Source organism: Setaria viridis, chromosome 1 (assembly GCF_005286985.2).
Source record: "Setaria viridis chromosome 1, Setaria_viridis_v4.0, whole genome shotgun sequence".
In the NCBI taxonomy this organism is placed as follows: Eukaryota; Viridiplantae; Streptophyta; class Magnoliopsida; order Poales; family Poaceae; genus Setaria; species Setaria viridis.
Window position 1 is genome coordinate 20,859,601 of NC_048263.2, and position 25,778 is coordinate 20,885,378.

General features: G+C 45.1%; 1 protein-coding gene across 1 annotated transcript; it reads right to left on the bottom strand.

Moving 5' to 3' along the window:
- Positions 1-13,010: 13,010 nt before the first annotated feature.
- Positions 13,011-25,778, bottom strand: LOC117867054 (uncharacterized). The gene is made up of 7 exons (XM_072291365.1): positions 25,746-25,778; positions 25,253-25,651; positions 14,694-14,824; positions 14,499-14,595; positions 13,884-13,955; positions 13,362-13,775; positions 13,011-13,259 (listed from the first exon to the last, which is right to left on the bottom strand). Exons 1-7 carry the CDS (start codon positions 25,776-25,778, stop codon positions 13,011-13,013), a joined length of 1,395 nt encoding a protein of 464 aa, XP_072147466.1.

A 25,778-nucleotide genomic window follows, 5' to 3' on the forward strand; every position in this document is an offset into this window, starting at 1 on the left:
AGCTGGAGCTAGAGTGTTTTCCAAGATTGACCTTCGCTACGGTTATCACCAGATCAAGATCCGACCATGTGATATTCCCAAGACCGCGTTCTCCACAAGATATGGACTCTATGAGTACCTAGTCATGTCGTTTGGGCTTACCAATGCACCGGCTTACTTCATGTATCTCATGAATTGATATCTTACTGGAAGCCACCCACCTCAGTTCATCAAATTAGGAGTTTTCTCGGTTTAGCAGGCTACTATCGTCGGTTCATCCCCGACTTCTCGAAGATAGCTAAGCCAATGACTGAACTGCTAAAGAAAGGAGTTAAGTTTGTGTGGAGCGACAAATGTGAAGAGGCTTTCCACACCTCGAAACAACTGTTGACTTCTGCCCCAGTTTTAGCGCAGCCCGACTCTTCTAAGCCGTTTGACGTGTATTGTGACGCCTCTGGCACTGGACTTGGATGTGTTCTTATGCAAGACAATCGAGTCATTGCCTATGCCTCATGCGCGTTACGGCCTCATGAACTGAACTATCCAACACATGATCTAAAGTTGGCAGCAGTGATTCATGCCTTAAAAATATGGAGACACTATCAGCAATGAACTTAGAACTGGAAGCTAAACTTTTGAAAGTAAGGACCTACTGTAGGCATTTTTGGCAAAATAAACCCCTCAGCCAAAGAGCCTAGCATGTCTAGGAGTTGGTGGAGTAGTTTCCCACCGATCGGTTAAGACTTGTTGAGCATAGTTGCTCAGCCTTGCTTGTGGCACATCTTTCAGGTGATGTTAAAGCTTCTGAGTTCGCTGCTATTGGCACTTGGCCTCCCCAGCTTCCTCCTGGGTGGACGGTCGAGTGGGGTCCCTCCTCGGACGGTGAGGGTAGGGATCAGTGATGTCAGGATCGGTCTCATCAGTGGCATCCGACCTCGGCGCTAGTTTTCACTGGTTTATCTTTTCCGCTGCTTAAGAACCCTGTAAAACTTTGATTTTCGAACCAGTGTTGTGAGAAATTAATGTACTTGTTTAAGTTGGATGATAGTATTCTCTGGAACCACTCACCATCATGTGAGCTCTACTATCTCGGTCCTGATTAGTGGTTTATCGGATGAAATCTGACGGACTGCTAAGTTAACTTGATTAAAGCACAGGATCGCGTGTTAGGTGACTTAATCGTGCTTTAGCTAAGTTAACTTAGGGTGGTTCCACCACAATTGTATTCATTCCCTTTGTCTTCGCAACCCCGTTCTCCTTTATGTTGTGCAGGATCAGTTTCAAGCACAATCGACGCCGAGGACGACTTTTCGTCAAGAAGAGGAGGAGGATGAGAACATGACACCCATGCATACGACCATGTTTGCCAAATGGTATAGAGGGTTGGAGGCCAGCAAGGGTTTCCAACTCAAGAAGGAGGCCCGAGGCTAATTTGGTTCGAGTCCCCAAGGTGGAGGCCCAAAGCAACTCAAGTTCGAGCCTGTCTCGGAGTTCAGGAGCAACACGTACTAACAACAACGTCCAGGTCGCATACGGTGTCCATTTTGGACGTTCTTTGTATGGATGGAAACATAATTTCATGGAGCTCCCAATGGCACTGGTCCCACCTTAAAATTCAATTGGAGTCAATGGGAATTGTCGAAACAATTGGACATCCAGAATCTGTCAGGGTGTTGCGCCACCGTCTTTTGGACCGTTGGCCCGTGTATCATGTTGGAGCCCATAGGGGTGCATCCAAGGGGGTCTCCATGACCTAACCCTCATAAATTCAGTAGCCATCGCCACATTAGGGTTTAGGTTTTGTTTAGTTCTAGTTTTCCATCGAGAAACTGAGATTGATTCATTGTAACTGTGCTGACAAATCCGTTTATAGTGTTCTAGGGCCCCTCTTCTTGTTCTCCTCGCCTATGACGATTAGTCCATTCGAATCGAGACCTCGAACCCCATATTTATCTTTGCTTCATCCACACTTGCAATTTTAGATTGTGTGTTTTACCGTCCTCTTGCTTGTGTTCTTCGATTCGCTTGCAGGGAAAGCCTTCTCGGCGAGGACAATCAAGTTGTGCTTGGTTGATAACCAACAGAGCAGAGGTGTAGCGGTTACAGGGTTTGAATTGTGTCTAATTTGAAGCCGGATTGACTATGGTGAGTCTCGACCAAATCGAATTAATCACTACCTTGCGAAAGATCGAGCCAGTGCTACATCAGGCCCATCAAAAGGTTTGAACAATTCTAGATACGGGGCTTTACACCGAGACATGTCAGACATGGAGACTGTTGGAGGTATGCCCTAGAGGCAATCGTAGAGATGATGATATTCCATTTGTATCCATGATTTATATTGTGTTCCTTGAATATCCATTAAAGGCTACTTGAATTGATTTGCAATTATGTGAATTGTGTGTGAAACTCTTTACTTGTATGGTTATTCTAAAGTTGTCCCTAGTCGGAGTTCATGTGAGGACGTACATGAATATTAGACTAGCACATGTATTAGTTGATGACTATGTTTCATAAGTCATGGACATGGAGATGTTGAACTAATAATGTGGGCACATATGGAGACATGTGCTACGGCTGACCCAACACGAGAAGTAGTTCTCTCTTTAAACAACATATACGCTTTGTCCTTAGACCTGAGATTGTCGCATGTATTCCAAGATGTGGATCGACCTACTTAGGGGCTATCAAACGCTACGCCGTAATAGGGTAGTTATAAAGGTAGCTTTCGGGTTTGTCAAGAAGCATGCTATGAGACATGGTCAATCAAGATGGGATTTGCCCCTCTCTGATTGAGAGTGATATCTCTGGGCCCCTCGAGTGATCGGATCCGAAAATGCATGGCCATGCTACGTAAGGTTAAGAGTTAACCTACAAAGGGATTCCGAATCACAGGATCGAGAAAGAGCGGTCGGCTTGAAGCTAGACCAATATCGTGAGGCAAAGGGAATAGCATGTATATAATATTGTGATGGTTCGTCTGATATTATCTTCGTGTGCATATAGGAGTTGGCACGTCTTGCTAGAGGCCACTACCGACTATTGGGCCGAGTAGGAGTACTCGGGCCATGTCTATACGTATCCGAACCCATAGGGTCGCACAATTAAGGGGCTGGAAGCCCAATTCGGATGTGATCCGAGTTGGATTAGGTTTAGAAGTACTAATGGACCTCAGACCCAGAGGCCCGTTAGGAACCTCTATAAATAGAGGGGTGGGGGCGCCCTAGGGTTTACACCTTTTTGGTGAAACACATCTGCCGCGCCTCCCACGCCCTCGCCTGTTGCAACTCACGGATCTAGCAGTCCGGCTTGCGACGCTTCCTCCCTGCACGTGTGGATACCTTGGAGGTGTTGCCCCTGCAGCACTTGGACGAGCCACTGACGAGCTACGACAAGCCGCCGACGAGCCACGATGAGCCGACGATGAGCCGCGGCACGAAGGCGATCTTGCTGCACGTGGACGAGCTGCTGAGGAGCTGCTGGACGTCGACATGATCGACTACGTACGACTACGCTAATCGACTTCGCTGCATCGACGCGAATCTACATCTTCCGCACGAGTGCGTCGAGTGGTAATCCCGTGATCCTTATACGACAGTTTTCCTGATTTACGCGGTAGAAAATTTTGATTTGCGCTAGTGTAGCCTACCTCGTATCTACAGTGGTATCAGAGTCGTAGCTGTTTAGTTTTGGATTCAGGATGTGTGCATATGGAGATATGCGAGTTTTCAATTTGATCTATATCCTGGTTTCGTGTTCTTGCTTCAATGGTAGTGTAACGACATACTCCTACCGGTCAGGTTTCCGCCATCGGAGTTAAGTGATACACGTAATTCCAGTTGCAGTGAGCGAAGATCAATGTGATTGGTCGAATCAAAATCCAGGTTCATACGCTAGGCGCATGAGATGTGCAATAGTAGATTGGATCTACTACCGGGTCGGGATTTTGCCGTGTGCGTGTGCTTCGGTAAATCAGCCGTAACTTTTCGGTACGATCTCGGATCGGGGCGAATTTTATATGAAAATTGATCTACAGAAAAATTTACACATGAAATTCAACCGTGTAATAGCATGTTCTAGTTCTTAGAGGACTCATCACCAGGAGGATGGCGCACATGGAACATGGAGATGGAGATCACCATGGTGAACAGGTTCTATGGAGATGGAGATCACCATAAGAAAATAGGTCATACTGTGTCACAACTGTGTGAATGCTATTCTATTTATGTTTTACTTTCTGCATGCTATGATGTTAGAAGTAGAACGATCCCTCACAAAGTTTAAGTTAGTATGCCCTCCCAACTAAAACTTGCACCGTCCCATGTCTTGTACAGTTAGTGGTGGGTCTATGAAATTAGGGTGCCACTAGTTTTCCTTGACTAGACGGGTTTGTGTCGGACACTTACACGCATAAGGGTTGGTTTGCTTAACGAGGTCATCTTAACGGTTAAGGACCTTGGGGCATAAAGGTTGGGCGCCGAGACATAGAGATGTCACCCAACAACAGGAGTCATATGTGATATGATTAGCAAAAGTTGTTTACCGATCTACCTCGTTTGCTAGCGGTGATGCTAAAGCTCACTAGTAGACTTGTTAGTTGTGGATCCTGAATCACTAAGTTTCAATAGAGGGATATTGATTTTAGTGGGAGTAGATTCTATTAAAATAGTTTAATGTAATTTGCTCTATCATGGATACGTTTGTCTTAGTGTATTTTGCATTACTTTTGTTGTAGATTAAATGGCACCTAGCAACACCACCACATCGTTTGCTTTGCGTTCGGTCCTTGAGAGGGACAAGTTGAATGGAACAAACTACTCGGATTGGATCCGCAACCTGAGAATTGTTCTCAGGGCTGAGAAAAAGGAAGATGTTCTAGACAACCCACTACCAGAAGAACCTGCTGAGGATGCACCCGCTGCTGCTAAGAATGCTTACAAGAAAGCATGTGATGCTAACCTCGAAGTAAGCTGCCTTATGCTTGCTTGCATGGAACCCGAGCTGCAGATGCAGTTCGAAACAAACCATGAGGCGCACGATATGATCGTGGCGCTTAGAGACATGTTCCAAACACAGGCCAGGACTGAAAGGTTCAATGTGTCTGAGGCCTTTGTTGAGAGCAAGCTAGCAGAAGGCGCAGCAGTAGGACCACACGTAATCAAGATGGTTGGTTACACTCAACGGTTGGAGAAGCTAGGCTTCCCACTGGGCCAAGAGTTGGCCACTGATTTCATTCTTTCATCTCTTCCGGCTAGCTATGGGAACTTCATCTCGAACTACCATATGCATGGGACGGAGAAGGGTCTAAATGAGCTGTGTGGCATGCTTAAAACAGCAGAGGCTGACATCAAGAAAAGCGCTAGTACCAGCCATGTGATGGCGATACAGAACAAGCCCAGCTTTAAGAAGAAGGGCAATTCTTGGAAGAAGAAGGGCAAGGTTGGAACGTCCAAGCCAAACCCACCGCCCAAGGCTAAAGCTGGACCTGCTCCAGATAAAGAGTGCTTTTACTGTCATGAACTTGGTCACTGGAAGAGAAACTGCAAGCAGTACCTAGCTTCCTTGAAGAACGGCGGAAGTAAGAGTACTTCTACCTCAGGTACGCTTGTTGTTTATGTTATAGACAACATATTTCTCGCTGATACAGTTATTAATTCTTGGGTATTTGATACCGGATCGGTTGCTCATATTTGCAATTCGATGCAGGGAATGATAAGAAGTAGAAGCGTGGAAAGAGGAGAAGTTGATTTCCGCGTGGGCAATAATGCAAGAGTTGCTGCTTTGACCGTCGGGACGATGCAACTCCACCTCCCGTCAGGATTTATTATGGAGTTGAATAATTGTTATTTTGTTCCTAGTTTAAGTCGAAACATTTTATCTCCTTCATGTTTGATGAAGGATGGTTATTCATTTGCGAGTGAAAACAATGGTTGTGTGATCTCTAAGAATAATATGTTTATGGCTTTTGCACCCATTGTGAATGGATTATTTGTTTTAAATCTTGATGGTTCACCTGTCTGTAATGTAAGTGCTAAAAGGCCTCGGCCTAATGATTTGAGTCCTACCTACTTGTGGCATTGTCGTTTGGGTCATATAAGTGATAAGCGCATGAAGAAGCTCCATTCTGATGGACTTCTAACTTCGTTTGATTTTGAATCATACGAGACATGTGAGGCTTGCTTGCTAGGCAAGATGACCAAGACGCCTTTCACAGGTTTTCCTGAGAGAGCAGTAGACTTGTTGGAACTTGTACATAGTGATGTATGCGGACCAATGAGCACGATGGCTAGAGGAGGATTCCAATACTTCATAACTTTCACTGATGATTTTAGTAGATATGGCTATGTCTACTTGATGAGGCACAAGTCTGAGACCTTTGAAAAGTTCAAGGAATTTCAGAATGAAGTTGAAAATCAGCGTGGCAAGAAAATTAAGGCCTTACGATCTGATCGTGGAGGCGAGTATTTGAGCCACGAGTTTAGCAATCATCTAAAGAGTTGCGGAATTGTTCCACAACTTACGCCGCCTGGAACACCTCAGAGAAACGGTGTGTCTGAGCGACGTAATCGAACTTTGTTAGACATGGTTCGATCAATGATGAGCCAGTCGGACCTACCGTTGTCATTTTGGGGATACGCTCTAGAAATAGCAGCTTTCACACTTAATAGGGTACCATCTAAATCCGTAGTTAAGACACCATATGAGATGTGGACTGGAAAGGTTCCTAGTTTGTCTTTTCTAAAGATTTGGGGATGTGAAGTGTTTGTCAAGCGACTTCAGTCGGACAAGATCACACCCAAGTCGGATAAGTGCATTTTCGTGGGATATCCAAAGGAAACTTTGGGATATTATTTCTACAACTGATCAGAAGGCAAAGTGTTTGTCGCTCGGAACGGGGTTTTCCTAGAGAAAGAGTTTCTCAAAGGAGAAAAGAGTGGAAAGACAGTGCATCTTGAAGAAGTTCAAGATGAGCCAATCGGGCAAGAATCAATGAGTGATGCTAACGTAGCAGAACAAGTTGAGATACCTATGCCAAGAGAAGCACCGCCACAACCACGAAGGTCGGCAAGGCTCCACGAAATGCGGGAAATATTATTGTTGGACAATGATGAGCCTGCGACATATGCAGAAGCAATGATGGACCCAGACTCCGAAAAATGACAGAGTGCCATGCAATCCAAGATAGAGTCCATGGGAGACAATCAAGTTTGGAACTTGGTTGACCCGCCTGATGGTGTTAAAGCCATAGAGTGCAAGTGGATCTATAAGAAGAAAAAGGACATGGATGGAAATGTTCATATCTATAAAGCACGACTTGTCGCAAAAGGTTTTCGACAAGTTCAAGGAGTTGACTACGATGAGACTTTCTCGCCAGTAGTGATGCTTAAGTCCATTCGGATTATTCTAGCTATAGCTGCATATTTCGATTATGAGATATGGGAGATGGATGTCAAGACAGCTTTCCTGAATGGAAACCTAGCTGAGGACGTGTATATAATACAGCCTGAGGGTTTTGTCGATCCGAAAAATGCTGGAAAGGTATGCAAGCTTCAAAGATCCATTTATGGATTGAAGCAAGCATCTAGGAGTTGGAACATTCGTTTTGATGAAGTGGTCAAAGGGTTTGACTTCACCAAGAACGAAGAACAGTCTTGTGTTTACAAGAAGGTTAGTTGGAGCTCTGTAGTATTTCTAATCTTATATGTAGATGACATATTGCTGATTGGAAATAACATTCCTATGCTTGAGTCCGTAAAGACTTCACTGAAAAATAGTTTTTCGATGAAGGACTTAGGGGAAGCGGCATATATTCTGGGTATTAAGATCTATAGAGATAGATCGAGAAGGCTTATAGGTTTGAGCCAAGATACTTATATTGACAAAGTGTTGAAGCGGTTCAGCATGGAAGAGGCAAAGAAAGGGTTCTTGCCTATGTCACATGGCATACATCTCAGCAAGACTCAGTGTCCTTCGACTGCTGATGAGCGGGATCGCATGAGTAGAGTGCCATATGCCTCGGCTATTGGATCTATCATGTATGCAATGATAAGTACTCGCCCAGATGTTTCATATGCGCTAAGTATGACAAGTAGACACCAATCTGATCTAGGTGAGAGTCACTGGACAGCGGTGAAAAACATTCTTAAGTACTTGAGAAGGACTAAAGATATGTTCCTCGTCTATGGAGGTCAGGAGGAGCTCGTTGTAACAGGTTACACCGATGCTAGTTTCCAAACCGACAGAGATGATTCAAAGTCACAATCAGGATTTGTGTTCACGCTAAATGGTGGTGCTGTTAGTTGGAAGAGTTCCAAGCAGGAGACGGTGGCCGATTCTACGACAGAAGCCGAGTACATCGCGGCTTCGGAAGCCGCGAAGGAAGGTGTTTGGATAAGGAATTTCCTGATTGAGCTTGGTGTGTTCCCGAATGCGTCCAGCCCATTGAATCTCTACTGTGATAACAATGGGGCAATTGCGCAAGCAAAGGAGCCAAGGAACCACCAGAAGAACAAACACGTAATGCGGCGATTTCATCTCATTCGAGACTTCGTTAACCGGGGTGAGATCAAGATATGCAAAATACACACGGATCTGAACATTTCTGATCCGTTGACAAAACCACTCCCGCAGGCTAAGCATGATGCGCATGTAAGAGCTATGGGTATTAGGTACCTTCTAGATTGACTCTAGTGCAAGTGGGAGACTGTTGGAGGTATGCCCTAGAGGCAATCATAGAGATGATGATATTCCATTTGTATCCATGATTTGTATATTGTGTTCATTGAATATCCATTAAAGGCTACTTGAATTGATTTGCAATTATGTGAATTGTATGTGAAACTCTTTACTTGTATGGTTATTCTAAAGTTGTCCCTAGTCGGAGTTCATGTGAGGACACACATGAATATTAGACTAGCACATGTATTAGTTGATGACTATGTTTCACAAGTCATGGACATGGAGATGTTGAACTAATAATGTGGACACATGTGGAGACATGTGTTAGGACTGACCCAACACGAGAAGTAGTTCTCTCTTTAAACAACATATACGCTTTGTCCTTAGACCTGAGATTGTCGCATGTATTCTAGATGTGGATCGACCTACTTAGGGGCTATCAAACGCTACGCCGTAACAGGGTAGTTATAAAGGTAGCTTTCGGGTTTGTCAAGAAGCATGCTATGAGACATAGTCAATCAAGATGGGATTTGCCCCTCTCTGATTGAGAGTGATATCTCTGGGCCCCTCGAGTGATCGGATCAGAAAATGCATGGCCATGCTACGTATGGTTAAGAGTTAACCTACAAAGGGATTCCGAATCACAGGATCGAGAAAGAGCGGTCGGCTTGAAGCTAGACCAAATATCGTGAGGCAAAGGGAATAGCATGTATATTATGTTGTGATGGTTCGTCTGATATGATCTTCGTATGCGTATAGGAGTTGGCACGTCTTGCTAGAGGCCGCTACCGACTATTGGGCCGAGTAGGAGTACTCGGGCCATGTCTATACGTATCCGAACCCATAGGGTCACACACTTAAGGGGTTGGAAGCCCAATTCGGATCTGATCCGAGTTGGATTAGGTTTAGGAGTACTAATGGGCCTCGGATCCAGAGGCCCATCAGGAACCCCTATAAATAGAGGGGTGGGGGCGCCCTAGGGTTTTACACCTTTTGGCTGAACACACTTGCCGCGCCTCCCACGCCCTCGCCTGTTGCAACTCGCGGATCTAGCAGTCCGGCTTGCGACGCTTCCTCCCTGCACGTGTGGATACCTTGGAGGTGTTGCGCCTGCAGCACTTGGACGAGCCATCGACGAGCCGCCGATGAGCCACGACAAGCCGACGACGAGCCGCGGCACCGGAGGCGATCTTGCTGTGCACGTGGACGAGCTGCTGAGGAGCTGCTGGACGTGATCGACTACGTACGACTACGTTGATCGACTACGTACGACTACGTGATCGTCTTCACTGCACCGACGCATATCTACATCTTCCGCACCAGTAGTGCGTCGAGTGGTAATCCCGTGATCCTTATACGGCAGTTCTTCCTGGTTATACGCGGTAGAAAATTTTGATTTGCGCTAGCGTAGCCTACCTCGTATCCCAACAATAGCATGTATATAATATTGTGATGGTTCGTCTGATATGATCTTGGTGTGCATATAGGAGTTGGCACGTCTTGCTAGAGGCCGCTACTGACTATTGGGCCGAGTAGGAGTACTCGGGCCATGTCTATACGTATCCGAACCCATAGGGTCGCACACTTAAGGGGCTGGAAGCCCAATTCGGATGTGATCCGAGTTGGATTAGGGTTAGAAGTACTAATGGACCTTGGACCCAGGGGCCTGTTAGGAACCTCTATAAATAGAGGGGTGGGGGCGCCCTAGGGTTTACACCTTTTTGGCGAAACACATCTGCCGCGCCTCCCACGCCCTCGCCTGTTGCAACTCACGGATCTAGCAGTCCGGCTTGCGACGCTTCCTCCCTGCACGTGTGGATACCTTGGAGATGTTGCGCCTACAGCACTTGGACGAGCCACCGACGAGCTATGATGAGCCGCCGACGAGCCACGACGAGTCACCAACGAGCCACGACGAGCCGACGACGAGCCTCGGCACAGAGGCGATCTTGCTGCACGTGGACGAGCTGCTGAGGAGCTGCTGGACGTCGACATGATCGACTACGTATGACTACGCTGATCGACTGCGCTGCATCGACGCGAATCTACATCTTCCGCACCAGTGCGTCGAGTGGTAATCCCGTGATCCTTAAACGACAGTTTTCCTGGTTTACGTGGTAGAAAATTTTGATTTGCGCTAGTGTAGCCTACCTCGTATCCCTACGACTACGGTGCAGGATGGCGTGGTCTACATGGTGGATAAGAACTAGTCGAGGATTAGGAAACTACTCGTAGCAATTAGAGTAGGACTCACTTATCGATTCCGACTGGTATTTTTGTAAACAACCGACATGTAACCCTGCTCCCAGCAATATAAAGCGAGGCAGGGACCCCTCCAAACAAGTTCAATCAATACAATACAACCAACACACAGGACATAGGGTATTACACAATCTAAGCGGCCTGAACCTATCTAAATCGTGTGTTCGAGTTCACCTTCGAGTTCCTGATCTCGACGAGCCCAACGCATAAAATACTACCTCGGGTACCCCCTCGGTAGGTTGTCGGGTCTAAAGATCAACATCAGGCCCGCAATCACGCCGCCTCAGCCAGATCCTACACGGATGAGGGCAATGCTCCTCGATTTCCTCATGGAGGGGGCTACAGGGGGGGCGGCTTGTCTATTTGGCTGCTAGAGGAGCTTGAGGGGTGAGCTCTGCCCACCCTGTAATGCCGGCACACGGGTCAGTGCTACCGGCCCAGCTATGGAACGGGTGGGCGAGCACCGCCGCACGGACAACCTCTGTTGGCCCAGCAGCAACGTCGCGCGGGCGAGCTCTGCTGGACCAGTAGCGGGCGAGCACGTACCGCCAGGTGGGCAGAGAGCAGCTGGGAGAGTATGGGAGAGCGGTGGCGGGCTAGCGTGGGAGAGAAGTGGCACCGGGGTGATGGAGAAGAAGAAGAGTGGCGCAGGGGCAAGGCAGGAGGTGGCGGCGGTGATGAGGGGAAGAAAAGAGCAGTAACGCGCGAGGAGGGAGGTTAGGAAGGAGATAAGTCAAGTTTGTAGAGTGCTTGAAAGTATTATAGGTCACCAGTTTTAGATATGCTGTTGGAGAAGGCAACTCTGAAGTATCTAAACTTTTCTCTATCCTATACCTAAAATTGTTTTTAGATCATGAGTTTTACACATGCTGTTGGAGATGCTCAGAAACAACTAACGCCAAACTTAGGCACGAATATTTGGTTGGATGGTAACCCACGGATCGAAGACATGTCTTTGCGTTGTGTGGAAGTGCAGAGCTGTAACATCGTAATAAGATGTCGTTATTCCTTTTCTTTTGCAAGACGAAAAGGAGCTAGGAAAATGTAGGCACTATGCATGGGAATCTTAGGGGTGTTTGGATACTAGGTGCTAAACTTTAGTAGTGTCACATCGGATGTTCGGATGCTAATTAGAAAGACTAAACATGAGCTAATTATAAAACTAATTACAGAACCTTGTGCTAATTCATGAGACAAATCTATTAACCTATTTAATCCATCATTAGCAAATGGTTACTGTAGCACCACATTGTCAAATCATGGATTAACTAGGTTTAATAGATTTGTCTCGCGAATTAGACTCCATCTGTGCAATTAGTTTTGTAATTAGTCTATATTTAATACTCCTAATTAGATTCAAACATCCGATGTGATAGGTGCTAAACTTTAGAAGGGGTATCCAAACAGGGTTAGCATATATAAGCTAGTAGTGCGATCTCTAGAAGACAAATCTTGGTCAGGGAATCGAACCATAATCGGGCGCTCATTTTGCCACGTCAACGGCGAAGCAGCACGAGTTGAATAGGGCAGTTGCAGCACGAGCTCAGTGCCTCAGTCGCTAGGGATCTCCAGATCGTTCGGGAGAACACCCGTCCCTCTAGAGCCATCACGCCGTCCCACGCAATCCCACATCATCACTTGCAATCTCCCGTGCTGAGCTGATCCTGTTGCCTCCGTTCCTGCTCACACGACCTCTCTCGTTGCTCCACGCCTCTCGCTGCCACCCAGCCACCCAGGAGTCTAATGGACACGACCATGGACGCGAGCGTGCCGCCGCTGCTCCTCTTGGCTGCGGCCGCGCTTTTGTTCACCGCCTTACTAGCCACGGCATTGGGATGGTTCCTCGCTAGACAGTCGACAAGGCAGGCAGTGGCGGAGCTAGGAATTTTAGAGAGCCTGGGCGAGGCAATAAGCCGAGCTAATAATGAAAAGCAATGCACATGAGTATATTATATAACATACATATAATATTAGGAAACCATGATAGACTCAAATTAAAATATTAAAATGATTTTTTATACACAATTTCAAGACTTAGATAATGAAACACAAAAGATAAACCTAAATGCTATTTGGTAGCTATTTGGTAACTACGGCTGCACATGAGCACGGTTACAAGGCAGCTGCATCTTGCGACTCTTCAAGTTTTGAAACCGCCGAAGAATAGTAGCTTCATCAAGTGAATTGAATAGTTCTCGCTCAATATAGCACACCATCAAGTTGTTGAACCAATCATCAGCAATCTTATTGTGAGATTTAGACTTGATAGTCTTCATAGCTGAGAAAGCCCTTTCAACAGTTGTTGTTGACACCGGCACCAACAATACCAATTCAATGAGCTTGTAGACCAATGAAAAAAGAAAATATTTTTTAGTTTCAACCATTTTTTGGGACAAACTTGCAATATCTTTGTAATTAGCAAAGGCAGCATGCCTACTTACATGAAGAATATAGGTCTCCAATTGTCCCCTTATGACTCCACGATCATGATTTGAGAAATCCTCATCATAAAGTTCAGCAAGCCGAGCCAGCTTGTTGACATCAAAACTAGAGAAAGAGTTCTTTGGATCAAGACAAGAAAAGCACATCAATAGCTCCGTCGTGACTTCACTAAACCGATGATTCATCTCAGCACATATTTTATTAAGAACAACATAGAAAATCCCAACACGATAATGATGAAGATTAGTAATGGTAAATCCATCCCTCCTTGAACGACCCCTCACTGGTATTTCCTCGGCCATATTTGGAATAGGAATACCATTCACATCACAAAATTGTCCTGCCTCATCAAATAAGTTATCCCAGTCACTTTCTCTCATGGTGTTAAATTGAGCTTTTACGTCATGGATAAGCTACAATTGAAGTATATATTGCAATCAGATTAACATCAAACGGAACAGTAATATTGTGAGAAAAGCAATATTGTAAGAAAGAAAGGGAACAGCTGGATAAGAACTAACCTCAAGAGCATTAACAATATTGAAACCTTTTGTTTGCAAGGCGTGTGAGAGCTCATTTGTGATGCCAAGCAACTTTAACATAAGCACCATAATAAAAACAAATTCAAAGCATTCCATTTTTTGTATCAAACCAGCTGCTTGATTTGGCACTCGTGCATCTTCATTAACTATTTGAAGGACCTTTATCACTGAGTCCCACATTTGAGACAAGCGAACCAAAGTAACATGAGTGAACCCCATCTAGTATCCCCAGGCCTAGCAAGGACAGTTTCCTGATTCAAGCCTCTTCTTGTAGGTACCTCGCCAGTTTCAATAGACCTCAGAATATTTTGACGCTAGTTGTCAATTAGTGTGTCCCTTCTCTTGCAAGATGTACTTGTTGTGGTCACAATCAAAGATATATACTCAAAGAAATCATTGACAGAAGAGCAACAATTCGCAATAGAAACAACAACTAGCTGTAACTGATGGGCAAAACAGTGGACATAGAATGCATACGGGTTTTCATCTAGAATCTTTTTTTTGCAGTCCATTAAATTCACCTCTCATATTCGAAGCCCCATCAGATCCTTGCCCTCGTATCCGAGAAACTGATAATTTGTTCCTGTCAAGAACCGCAAGCAATGCTTCCTTTAATGCATCAGCTGTAGTCTCCTTGACATGTACAAGAGCAAGAAATCTTTCAACAACATACCCTTTATAATTCACATACCTACAGCAGTGCAACAATTAAACAAAATACTAATAAAACTGAATATTGTACAGATTATACAACTATAATAGAACCGACACAATATACTAGTTGCTAACCTTAAAATAACAGCCATTTGCTCTTTTACTGATATATCACGTGATTCATCAATGAGAACAGAGAATGGCCTGTTACCAATCTCTTCCATAATTGCTTCAGTTATTTCTTCTGCACAACACCTTTCAAAATCCTTTTGGATATCAGGAGAAGTCATCTTAGAATTTAAGCCACCTCGATCATAGGCATTCCTGACTTCTTCGTTGTTGTCTTTTAGAAAATCTATCAACTCTAGAAGATTGCCTTTGTTCAAAGAGGAAGAAGATTCATCATGCCCACGAAAAGCTAGACCTTGCTTTAAGAGATATCTTGAACATCGTAAAGTAGAAGTTAAACAAGTTTGATATAATTCTTGCGATTCTTTACTAGCTCTATTTAATACTCTCTGCACACTCTTGTCTTTGATTTTTAAAGTCATCATATTTTTGAACGCACTTGTTGTGAGCACTACCTACACCACCAACATGTTCAGGTAATGCTTTGTATGCATGTTTCAAGTATCTTCAGCCAATTTTGTTAAATACATCATAACCAAAATGTTGTGCCCTCTCCGGATGCTTGAAAAGGAAGCAATAAAATCAATAACCAACATCTTTCGATTCACTATATTCTAACCAATTATATTTCTTATACCAACCCACTGAGAAGCTCCTTGAACCTAGAACTTTCAATATATTTGTTGGTTGTGATGGACCTTTCAATATGTATGCTCTCCTAGCTTGGTCTTGAATTTCAGGGGCATACTCATATATTTGTTTTCTAAGAGCTGGATCACATACAATTTAATTAGGATTAAACTCACTGGTGAAATTGTCCATGTGTGGCTCTTCTATGTTTGGATTTCTTTCAAGTCCAGCATAAGCATGAGAGGTCCTTTTGTCAACCAAAAAACACCTCATCCCTAAATAAAAAAATGTAACCTGCACAAATTAGATAACTGAAATTAACCTATGCATATTAGTATATTAGATAACTAAAATTATTCAAATTAATTACCAATCCTCTAGAAATCGAAAGCGGCGCGGATGAGCTCCACTACCTCCAATTTGATGCTAGCTAGGTCCCCTGCTTTGAGGACCGGATGAGCCTCGTCTACGACCCCGACGGTGTCGGCGCGTCACCACCCCATCCACCCGCGTCCCGTTCTTCGGCTCCGTGCGCGTCCTCCTCTCCCGCCCGCTCCCCTGGCACCGCTGGCTCGGTGCTATGCGAAGGCTTAAATCGATTGGAGACTGATTGATTGAGGACCAAAGGGGCAGAGAGACAGATTGGAGTTAGGGCGGACCTGGGAACCAATTGGGGTTGAGGTCGTCGCTTCGCTTCGGCCTCCCTGCCATGGAGTAATGGCGTCTCCTCGGATCCTCCGTGCGGCGGCGCTTGATGGGTGGACGTGCGATGGCTCGGTGCCTCAGTCACTAGGAGTTGGAGCGACTGGGATTAGCGGAAGTAGGCAAGTAGCGACAGGGGCTCTACCCATGGACTCTTATGCGTTTGGGCCTCAGGCCTCAGCGCTGACCTTTGGGCCTAATGCGCAAGAGCCTGGGCAACAACCCAGGGTGGCCGGGCCTTGGCTCCGCCAGTGAAGGCAGGTAGCGGCAGCCGCGCGTGTAGATGCCCAAGTTGCGGCGGTGGCGCGGGGCAAGCCCGAGCTGGTGTCCTTTTGCCTCACCTCCCGCGACTGTGGCTCGCTCGACAAAACGCGGCGCAGCACCACCATGAACCGGCTCGCATGTACACATGCCCATCTCTGCTCATCTCTGCTCCGTGCTGGTTCTCCTTCAGCATCTATGACAGAGAAGGCCAGTGCCATGGCCCATGGGGCACCGGCCGCAAAATCAACGGTGATGCCAGCGGATGCCAGGGGCGAGCTGAATGGTCTCGAGTGCCTGCAGGTCAACGTGTCCCACTCCCACCTTTCCTGAATTGCATCCTATTGAGCAATTCAGGCAGCTGTGGATAATTTCTTTTGCCAAATGATTAGGGGTGATCGTTTCTCTGTTTGTCTAATATATCTTCAAGTTACTGAATGCTGATGAGTAGCAACGCTAACGATAACAGGAAGCCTTGATACCTCTTCGAGTCTTTGGCATGTGACACACCCGGATCAAACCTCACTTTTGGAAAGTGGCATGAGAAAACGGTGTGCACATCGAACCTGTACTATAAGGAGCTGCTGCGGTGTTGAAAATTGAAGAACATCTGGGGATTCCTGTGAGTAATTTGATCACCCATTCCTTAAGAAAAAAATAAATCCTTTACATGGTGATCATATGTTCATATTAATTAACCATGATTCAATTGTTAATTATGATGTTAGAACTGAGCCTGGGATGGCTAAAGTGGAAAAAATAATGTCTAAAATTGTAATCAGCGATTAATTTATTTTTTATCTAGTGTCTCTCTATACAACCATGCGATCCTTTCTCAACGTATTGTTTTCTTCTCTAATCATAAAAGTCGATCACTTAAGCAACTTCAGAATCAATACACTTATACAACACAATCAATACACTTATACAACACTAGGGACTACGTTAAGGCGCGACCTGTCACACCGAAAAACTATTGCGCGACCTCTATCATCTTCTGACACGTACTTCGGGATGAAAACAGGATGGGAAATTCCCGTCCCGACCGGCACCGAATGCCGTATTATCCCAACCAGATATCAAATTATCGGTAACCGAATAAATCCGGCAAAAAACAGGAAAATTTGGCGGGATCCGGGACCGGAATCGGTTGGCGGGATCCGGGACCGGAATCGGTTGGGCTTGTTTCCCGACCGAATTCACGGATCTTATTTTTTAACAGGAAAATTCCCGCTTTTCCCGTATATTAAATTTTATTTTGTATTATTACCTCATCTCATCAATTCAGGTCAGAGACCAAGGAGCTCTCGATGAAAGCCTGGCGCTCTCCGGAGGCCGGGAGTCCAATTAATAAAAGCGCCGGCTCGCCCCCTCCCTAGCTGGCTCCGCGAGGTGGTTTTAAACTTCAGTGTGCGCCTGGTGTACTGGTGTAGTGGTGCTTGCTGCTGCTGTGCGCGCTGGGCCATAATGGGCCATTACCAAGGTAAAGCGAGCTGAGCACTGCACACGCCGCTAAGGCCATGCGTATGCATGTGCATTTTCCTTTTTTTAAATTTTTTTTTGTTGTGTCTACAACATATGCTAAATGATTTGATGCTGCAAGAATACCTATTGGATGTGGACGCAACCAGCCACTTCTGCTTTTTCGTTGAACTCGTTCCTCGTAGATAAGCTGAAGTATGCATGTGCGCTTTCCTTTTTTCTTTACAAGTCTCTCATTTAGTTTTTTGAAGTATTTCATGACAATTAAAAAGTTAACTCACTGCTGTTGTTTTATTAGCATATGCCACGTAAAATATCATAGGTCGCTTACTCATGCATGAATATGTGCAACACAAACATAACAAGTCACTAGTGTTAGTGTTATATACTTACCAACGGTGCAATTTGCCTATGTATTATACATGGTTGTAACCTTAGTGTTAAGTTGAATGGTTGAAGTGGTTATGTGCGTCGACGTTCCCGATTTGGATTACCGATTCCCGATCGTTATTGACTTTTTCCCGATCGAAATGTATCGTTTCCGACATCCCGTATTTCCGATTTCGCTTTCCCGACCGGCCTTCCCGTTTCCGTTCCCGTTTCGCTTTCCCGACCGGCCTTCCCGTTCCCGTTCCCGCATAAAAAATATAGTAGCGGGAATGGTTAGAGTATTTTCCCGACCGTTCCCGACCGCTTTCATCCCACTCTAGTAAGCAACTAGAGGCTCTCACGGTTGGAAGATTTATCAAAGAAAATAGTATCCGTTGCTTTCCATCTACATCATGGCTTCAATAAGATTTTGATTCGTTTTGTTTAATCGCATATAACTCTCGCATGCAAGAATTGTTTTCCATTCCGTTTGCACCATTGTGTTCGTTATAATGAGATTTACAAAATAAGATCTATATTTGATATTTGATATGTTTTGAAGTATTTTTATGTCACTGGCAACTTATATTGATTGTATTTTAGTAACTTATGTACAGTTTGTATGATAACTTATGTATGGATTATGAGATAACTTTTATACATAAGTTGTAATTAGCTTATATGGAGATTATGTAGCAACATCTAATCTATACCGTATGTCTACTTGTCTAGTAAAAATTTATGTAGAGACAAATAATGCATGTAAGGATAGTGTAATAACTTATGCGTAGACACTTATGTAGTATGCTGGTAGTAACTTTATAGATAATGTGACGACTTATTTAGATACTTGACGCACGTAAACAATATGATAGTACAACTTACTTTTCCAGCAATTTATGTTCATAATTTGTTGAGAGGTTTATGCAAAAGTCGCTACACACCTAATACATAAATAGCTACTACATATTTAATATAAGTTGTCAATAAATAAAAAATATTTAAAAAATATGGACATGGACATCATATCATCATAAGAAACATAGTGGTACAAACGGAAAATAAAATAGACACTCCATTTAAAAATTATCATATTTTTTAGAGATGAAAAAAAGAACACGATTCACTACAACCTACCTCCCTCCCACTGAACACTAGTAGGCTGGATCGGTCGCGCACTAATGCGCTTGCGCGGCTAGTCAGATAGTTTTTTCCGTACTCTAGCTCAATCAAGTGAAGCGTGGTAACGCCGCACCAAAGTTTCTAGTGAAAAGGAAAGAGGTGTATAGCCGCTATACATACATACATATACATACATACATATATATATATATAAAAGTTGGAATTCGGTTTATTTAATTCTTCAGTTCAATCTACTGGTATCGCGGCACATGCATTGCTCATCACTGTTGACCTGCACCGCTGCAAGGAGTCAGTCAACCATGGCTCAAGGGCCAGGCCCAGTTGAAGTGGAGGAGCCCAGCTGTAGAGCACAGCGCAGGCGCGCAGCTACAAAGGAGGACGCGCAGGCAGGGAGGACCAGCGGCAGCCAGCCGGCCGACAGGGGTCGCCTTCGCCGGCCGGATCTATCCCACATCTTGGTATATACGCCGGCGGCGGCCCCACTTAGGTAGACTAGCTAGTAGGGAGGGGGTAGGGCCCTGAGGGGGTAGGGCCCTGTGCACGCTGCACGCGAGGCCATCCACACCTCACCAGTCGCTGGGCGCTTCACGTGAAGCTGGAAAGGAACGGCTGCGCCAGTCGTGTGCCCGCGCGCGCGTCCCTCTCGGCCCCCCGTGCGCGGCCGCGACGGCTCCGCTCGGATGCGCTGCGCGCTCAGTTCGCCGGCCAACACACGCGTCCGGCTGGGGTTTTTGGTGGAAAGGCTGCGCGGTATCCTGATCTGGTTCCGTAGGACTCTGACGGGTGACATGTAGTTATATTTCCTACGGCAGTGCGTGCGATAAAGGTTGATGGTAACGGGCAATGCATATGCATCTTGCCAACCGCTAGAATGTTCGGTTTCCGAGACAGAATAACACGAGCCATTACCGGCGGCTACAGAACACTACGCGTGAAAACATTTTCGCTACTGGTCAAAATCGGTTTTTCCTGACAGGTTCCGCACCCACCAGCAACTCCCTGTCGTTACAAATGATCTTTGTGTTGGCGAGTATCCACCCGCCAGTTCCAATTTACACTAGCGGGTGCTTAGATAGCCCACCAGCAAAGATATTTTTAGGATAATAAAAAAAAGCTGGCCATAGCCGCTCTTGCTGCCGCAACCGCGGCCGCACCACCGTCCCGCGACTCCACACTCCTTCTCTGTCGTCGCCCGCGCCAGCTGCAGCTTGGTTGGGGCTGCCCCTGACGGTCCCTTCCCTCGCCAGCCGCCAGTCCATGTGATTCCTGGAGGCTGTTCCAGCCGACCAGCCGCAGTGACCCTTGTGCTCGCCGGTTGACTGTCCTCTCGCCAGCCCATGCGCCCGCCGGCCACCCGTCCGCCCGCGTCAGGCCCCGCTGGCCGACTGACCTCACGCCGGCCGGTCGCGTCAGTCCCACACCGCCCTTGCGCACCTGCCGAAGCTCACCCTCAACGCTCGCCCTTGCGCACGCCGTCGGAGCATGCCCTCGGCACTCGCCTGCTGGACCTCACCCTCGACGCCTGCCCTTGGGCGCACCGTCGGAGCTCGGCCTTGGCGTCCGCCGCCGGAGCTCGCCCTCGGCACCCACCCTTGGGCGCCGCTCAAGCTCACCCTCCCACCGGAGAGGAAAGGAACAGATAAGGTAGAGAGAGGGAGAGGATGAGAGAAAGGAACAGATAAGGGAAAGAGCACCTGACACCGCCCGCACACGCTGGTCTCCACGCACGTCGGCCACCGTTGCATCCAATCGGGCGTGCCGGTCCCCACGCTCACGGGCCTGCCCCATCGGCTGCCGCTCTCACCGGCACCCACGTCCACCGGTCGCGATGCCTCTGCTCGGGCGCGCCACCCCTAGTGCCCTCGACCCATCAGCACAGCCGCTGCTCCCGCTGGTGCCTTCTCCTGTAGAGATAAGAGGAGATAAGGAAGAAGTATGGGGTTGATGCCCGCCCTGCTGGTGCCTGCTCCTAGAGAAATAAGAGGAGATAAGGGAGATGTAGGGGTCTGATGCCCGCCATTTTTTTCGTTGCCCACTCTGCGTCACGAAATGTTTTTGATCTTTGTGTTGGCGGGTGACACCATCGTCCGCCAGTATAAATCTACCTATATTTTTATTTTCTTTTTTAATTTTTTAATGCAACAACTGAAAACTTTTTGAAACTTTTGTGAACAAGTATATATATAGTCTCATGGATGTAAAAATTATATTGGGATATATATGATACTTTTTTTTGCTAAGTTAGTTCTCAAGCTTAAAGCCTCACTTGTTGTAGGTGAAGTATACCTTTGTGAACAATATATAGTCCAATTTTTTTATAACATATTGAAACTTTTATGTCAAGTGAACTCATAAAAGCATTCCATACCAATTTATATATTTTTGACCATGTTTTAATAGTATTAGAATTTATTTTCACTTAAAATTTTAATAGAACTGATAAATGTACTTAAAAACTCCGTGAATCTTGCATGGACTTTCATGGTTTGAGTTAAAAAAACACGGACTTTGTGAATCTTTCATGGACCTTTTTGAATTTTTTTATGTTACTTGTGAAAATTTTAGTTCAAATACTTATTAATTCCAATAAACATCCTTATAATCATTTAAACCTTAGAAAATAGTAAATCACATATAATTTTTTGCAACGCCTACGGAACAACATATAGGTAGTCTAATATATGTTAAAAGTATATCATGATATGTAAAACAAAGTTTTTAACTAGTTGATTTTTTTCCTTTCCATCCATATAAATTGAAAAGCATTTGTGCCCGCGGATATTGACGGAATGGGCCCAGACCCTTTTTTTTGCTGGTGGGTGCCAATATTTAGGGGTGGGCATTCGGGTTATCCGAAAAGTTCAGGTCGGGTTGTTCGGGTTTTCCAAAATTCAGGTTTTCAAAATCAATACCCGAGATTTGCTCCAAAAAACAAGAACCCGACATTTCGGGTACCCGACAATTTGGGTTCAGGTTCGGGTACTCCCGAATTGCCCGACCATTGCACAGCAAAGAAAAAAATTCCTCATTCCTCAAGGGGAACGAATTTGAAAACTCAAACTAAATTCATTCGCATATAGAGATTACATGGAAGGAAGAACAATCCATCAATTGATTCCAACAAATCCCCCACAAATTGAAGAAACAAACCTAGGCGGCGCCTGGAGCTGGAGGACCATTCCACCACCACCTCAGCCACCCATCCATAGGCCACCCCAGTCGCGTCTCCGTCCATGGCGCGCCCCGGCAGCCATCGCGCCCGCTACCTCTGCCCAGTCCCAAGACACAGGTCGGAGCCGCCGCCACTCCTCCGCAGCCTGGGTCCGTCTCCCGCCACTGCGCCGCTGGATCTGCGTCCAGAGCCCCTCCCTCATGGGCGCCCACCGTGGGGCCACCTTGCCGCCGCCGCCACCACAGCCTCCTCCAGAGTCACCGCCGGTCCGGTGGCCCCTGGAGTGGAGGAGGATAGGGGAAGGTGTTGGGACTTGGGAGGAACAATTGCGGCTGGGGTTCTAGCTTTTGGGGTAGTGTAGACGTGTAGTGGGGACGTGGGGTGCAGTGGTTGGTGCCTGGTGGGCTAGGCCGCTAGGGTGCTAGGCTGAAATGAAATGTTTGAGTGGTTGGACACTTGGGCTGCTGTGTTGGGCCTACCTGGAAGTTTGTATTGTTCACGGTTTTCAGGTATCAGGGTTCCAAACCCGATTTACCCGTAATAATTTCGGGTTTCTGGATCGAAAACCTGAGGTAGCCTTTGAGTTTTTCGAGCTCAAGGTTTTTCAGGTTCGGGCTCGGGTTTTTCAGGTTTAGGCCTCAGGTATTCTGCCCACCCCTACCAATATTGCGCGCCAGTACTGAAAATTTCATGAGCCAGCACAAATCTTTTTTGGCCTAGTGGAACCTGACTCATCACGTGTTACATATGTTGGAATTATAGGCATTTTATAGTTTATTTTAATCTGAAATATAAAATAAAATATGACATAAACGATAGCATAAATAGGAGCATGAACATTTGTGTCTATAACAATGAACATAAAGTATGCGATGGAAATAACAGAAAACAAATAATGAACCAAAAAGTCATGAGAAAGGCCCTGTTTGGCATGACTCCAGAACTCCAAGTGGAGCTACTTCACTCCAGAACTCCAGGTGGAGCCAGCTCTGGGTAGAGTTGGAGCTGTCTGATGAGGGTGTTTGGTTGGGAGGGTGTCCCCAGCTCCAGAAAAGAGGAGTTTGAGGGTAGATTACCATTCTTACCCCTAGTTTGACATGAACTACTTCTGGCAAATATGAAATGAAAGTACATGTAGTGAAGTCCAAAATAATAAAAAATTACATGTCATTTGCCTAGAACCGAAATTACGAAATAAGTTCATAGTTCCAAAATAAGGTCGTTACAATAATCATTGCACTAATTCCATACTAGGACGATGGATGTAGCCATACTATCACGAAAGGTGTCCATAGTCACAAAGCTTGATTCCGAAGTTGATGCATCGGAGGCATGTTGAGACACATAATACTTGTTGTACCTATCCGGAATAGTAGGCATGTAGGTAGGATCTCTATCAAAATTAGCAAAGTCCACATCAACACTAGCATGTTCACATATGAAATTGTGTAGGACCATGGTAGCGGCAACAATCTTCTTTTTTGTGACCATTGAATAACTGGGCATCTTGTAAAGGATTTGCCATTTCATTTTTAATATTCCAAATGAGCGCTCAATAACATTACGAACACATGAGTGTATACGGTTGAACTTCTCTTTTGGAGTATTTGGTTCCATACCTCGATGCCACTCGGGTAAGTGGTATCTTTCACCCTTGTATGGAGCAAGGTACCCCGGATGATTAGGATAGCCCGCATATATAACATAGTACTTGCCTGCACATAAGTAAAACAAGATAAGTTTATGCATACAAATATGAAAAAGAACATAAGCAAAAATATTTACCTTGAGGAGGATGTGGGAAGACATCTACATCTACTTCCAATGCATGGTACAATACACTAGTGTCAAGCAACGAACCCGGTTGACCTGCAGCCACATACGTGAAGCGCATATCAAAATCACAAACGGCAAGCACATTTTGAGTTGCAATTCCAGTCTTACCAATATATCTCACTTGTTCTTCAGGTGATAAAGATACAAGAATATGGGTTCCATGTGCATCAATGCAATCCTTAAAATGTGGATATTCTGTCTTGTCATTCCTAATCCTCTTGTGCACATTGCAAAAATTAGGATCTATTGGTCTCAAGAAATCTTGTGCCATAGCAACCACACAATCTAGAACTTCATGAAATTTTCTACTAATGGTTTCACCTGAGTGTTTGAACTTATTTTGTCTTCTTCTATTTGACTCACACCCACCACATGTGAATAAGAAAATGGCCAACATTTCATATGTATTCATGTGTTTCGATGGTTTTAATCCGTACCTCTCAACCAACACATCATGAAGATCATGAAAAATAACCTTATTCATCCGAAGCATTCGATGAGACTCCCCTGGAGTGTTTACCATCTCCATCAGCCCTATTCCACTTTGTTGTGAAAACATGAACCTCAGCGGTGCCTTGTCCATATACAAGTCATGACAACTTTGTGCTAGTTTAGCACTGCTCTCAACCATTTTAAAAAAAAATCCCCATCACTAGAATCATCAGACTCACTTGAAGACATCTATGAACATTAACATAAATGAAATGTAATATACACTTGCCATACATAAATGAACTACAAGAAAATAAAATGTAGCATACATGTGATAAAAATAAAATGTAGGATAACATCACTCTCACTACCATTTCTACTTTTCATATTTATCATTGTACTTCCTCCTAAGCCAATTGAACCTAATCTCATTAGTAGACAAGGTCATGAACATCTCCCTTTGCTCCTTTTTCACAAACAGTTCAGACGCAATGTAATGTTCATTGCTATCATAGCCAGCCCCACAAGCAATCACAACCTCCGTCACTTCATCAATAGAGTATTTTCCATGTCTCTTCAAAACATATTCATTGGCTGAACTTGCCATACTTGTTACTGCTTCTTGAATTAGAAGTGCATTTCGAGACTTCACCTTCTTGCCACTACTTTCAACAGGCCTAGCCAATCTCTTGCCTCTCGCAGATGGAGGAGAAATACCAATATCCTCCTCCTGTGTTGCAGGAATGAAATCATCATCTTGCGGCTCAAAATTGGTTGCCTCATCTTGTGTCTCATCAACATTTTGGGTTGCTTCAACATTCACAACATGAGAAGACCAATGATCAATACCAATATTAGTGATGTTAGGAAAATACTTAGCTAATTCATCTTCATTCTCAAGGCCCTTCTTTTTGAACTTTCCACAACCCGGAATGTCCTGAAATAAGCAAAACAACACATATTATTATAAGTATTACCAACAGATTTGACATATGTAAAACAAATATAGCAAAATTTTTGAACCAACTTACATCTCTAGTTTTTTCCCACCATTCATCATCCAT

Excerpts from the sequence above, each read along its gene's own strand:
- LOC117867054 (XM_072291365.1), bottom strand. The coding sequence starts at position 25,778 with ATGGATGATGAATGGTGGGAAAAAACTAGAGAT. Across the intron at positions 14,825-25,252 it reads CTATTGATGAAGTGACGGAG|GATTTTGAAAGGTGTTGTGC; the intron begins GTTGTGATTGCT and ends GATATCCAAAAG. Across the intron at positions 13,956-14,498 it reads TAAAGGAAGCATTGCTTGCG|TTGCTTGGCATCACAAATGA; the intron begins GTTCTTGACAGG and ends CTTATGTTAAAG.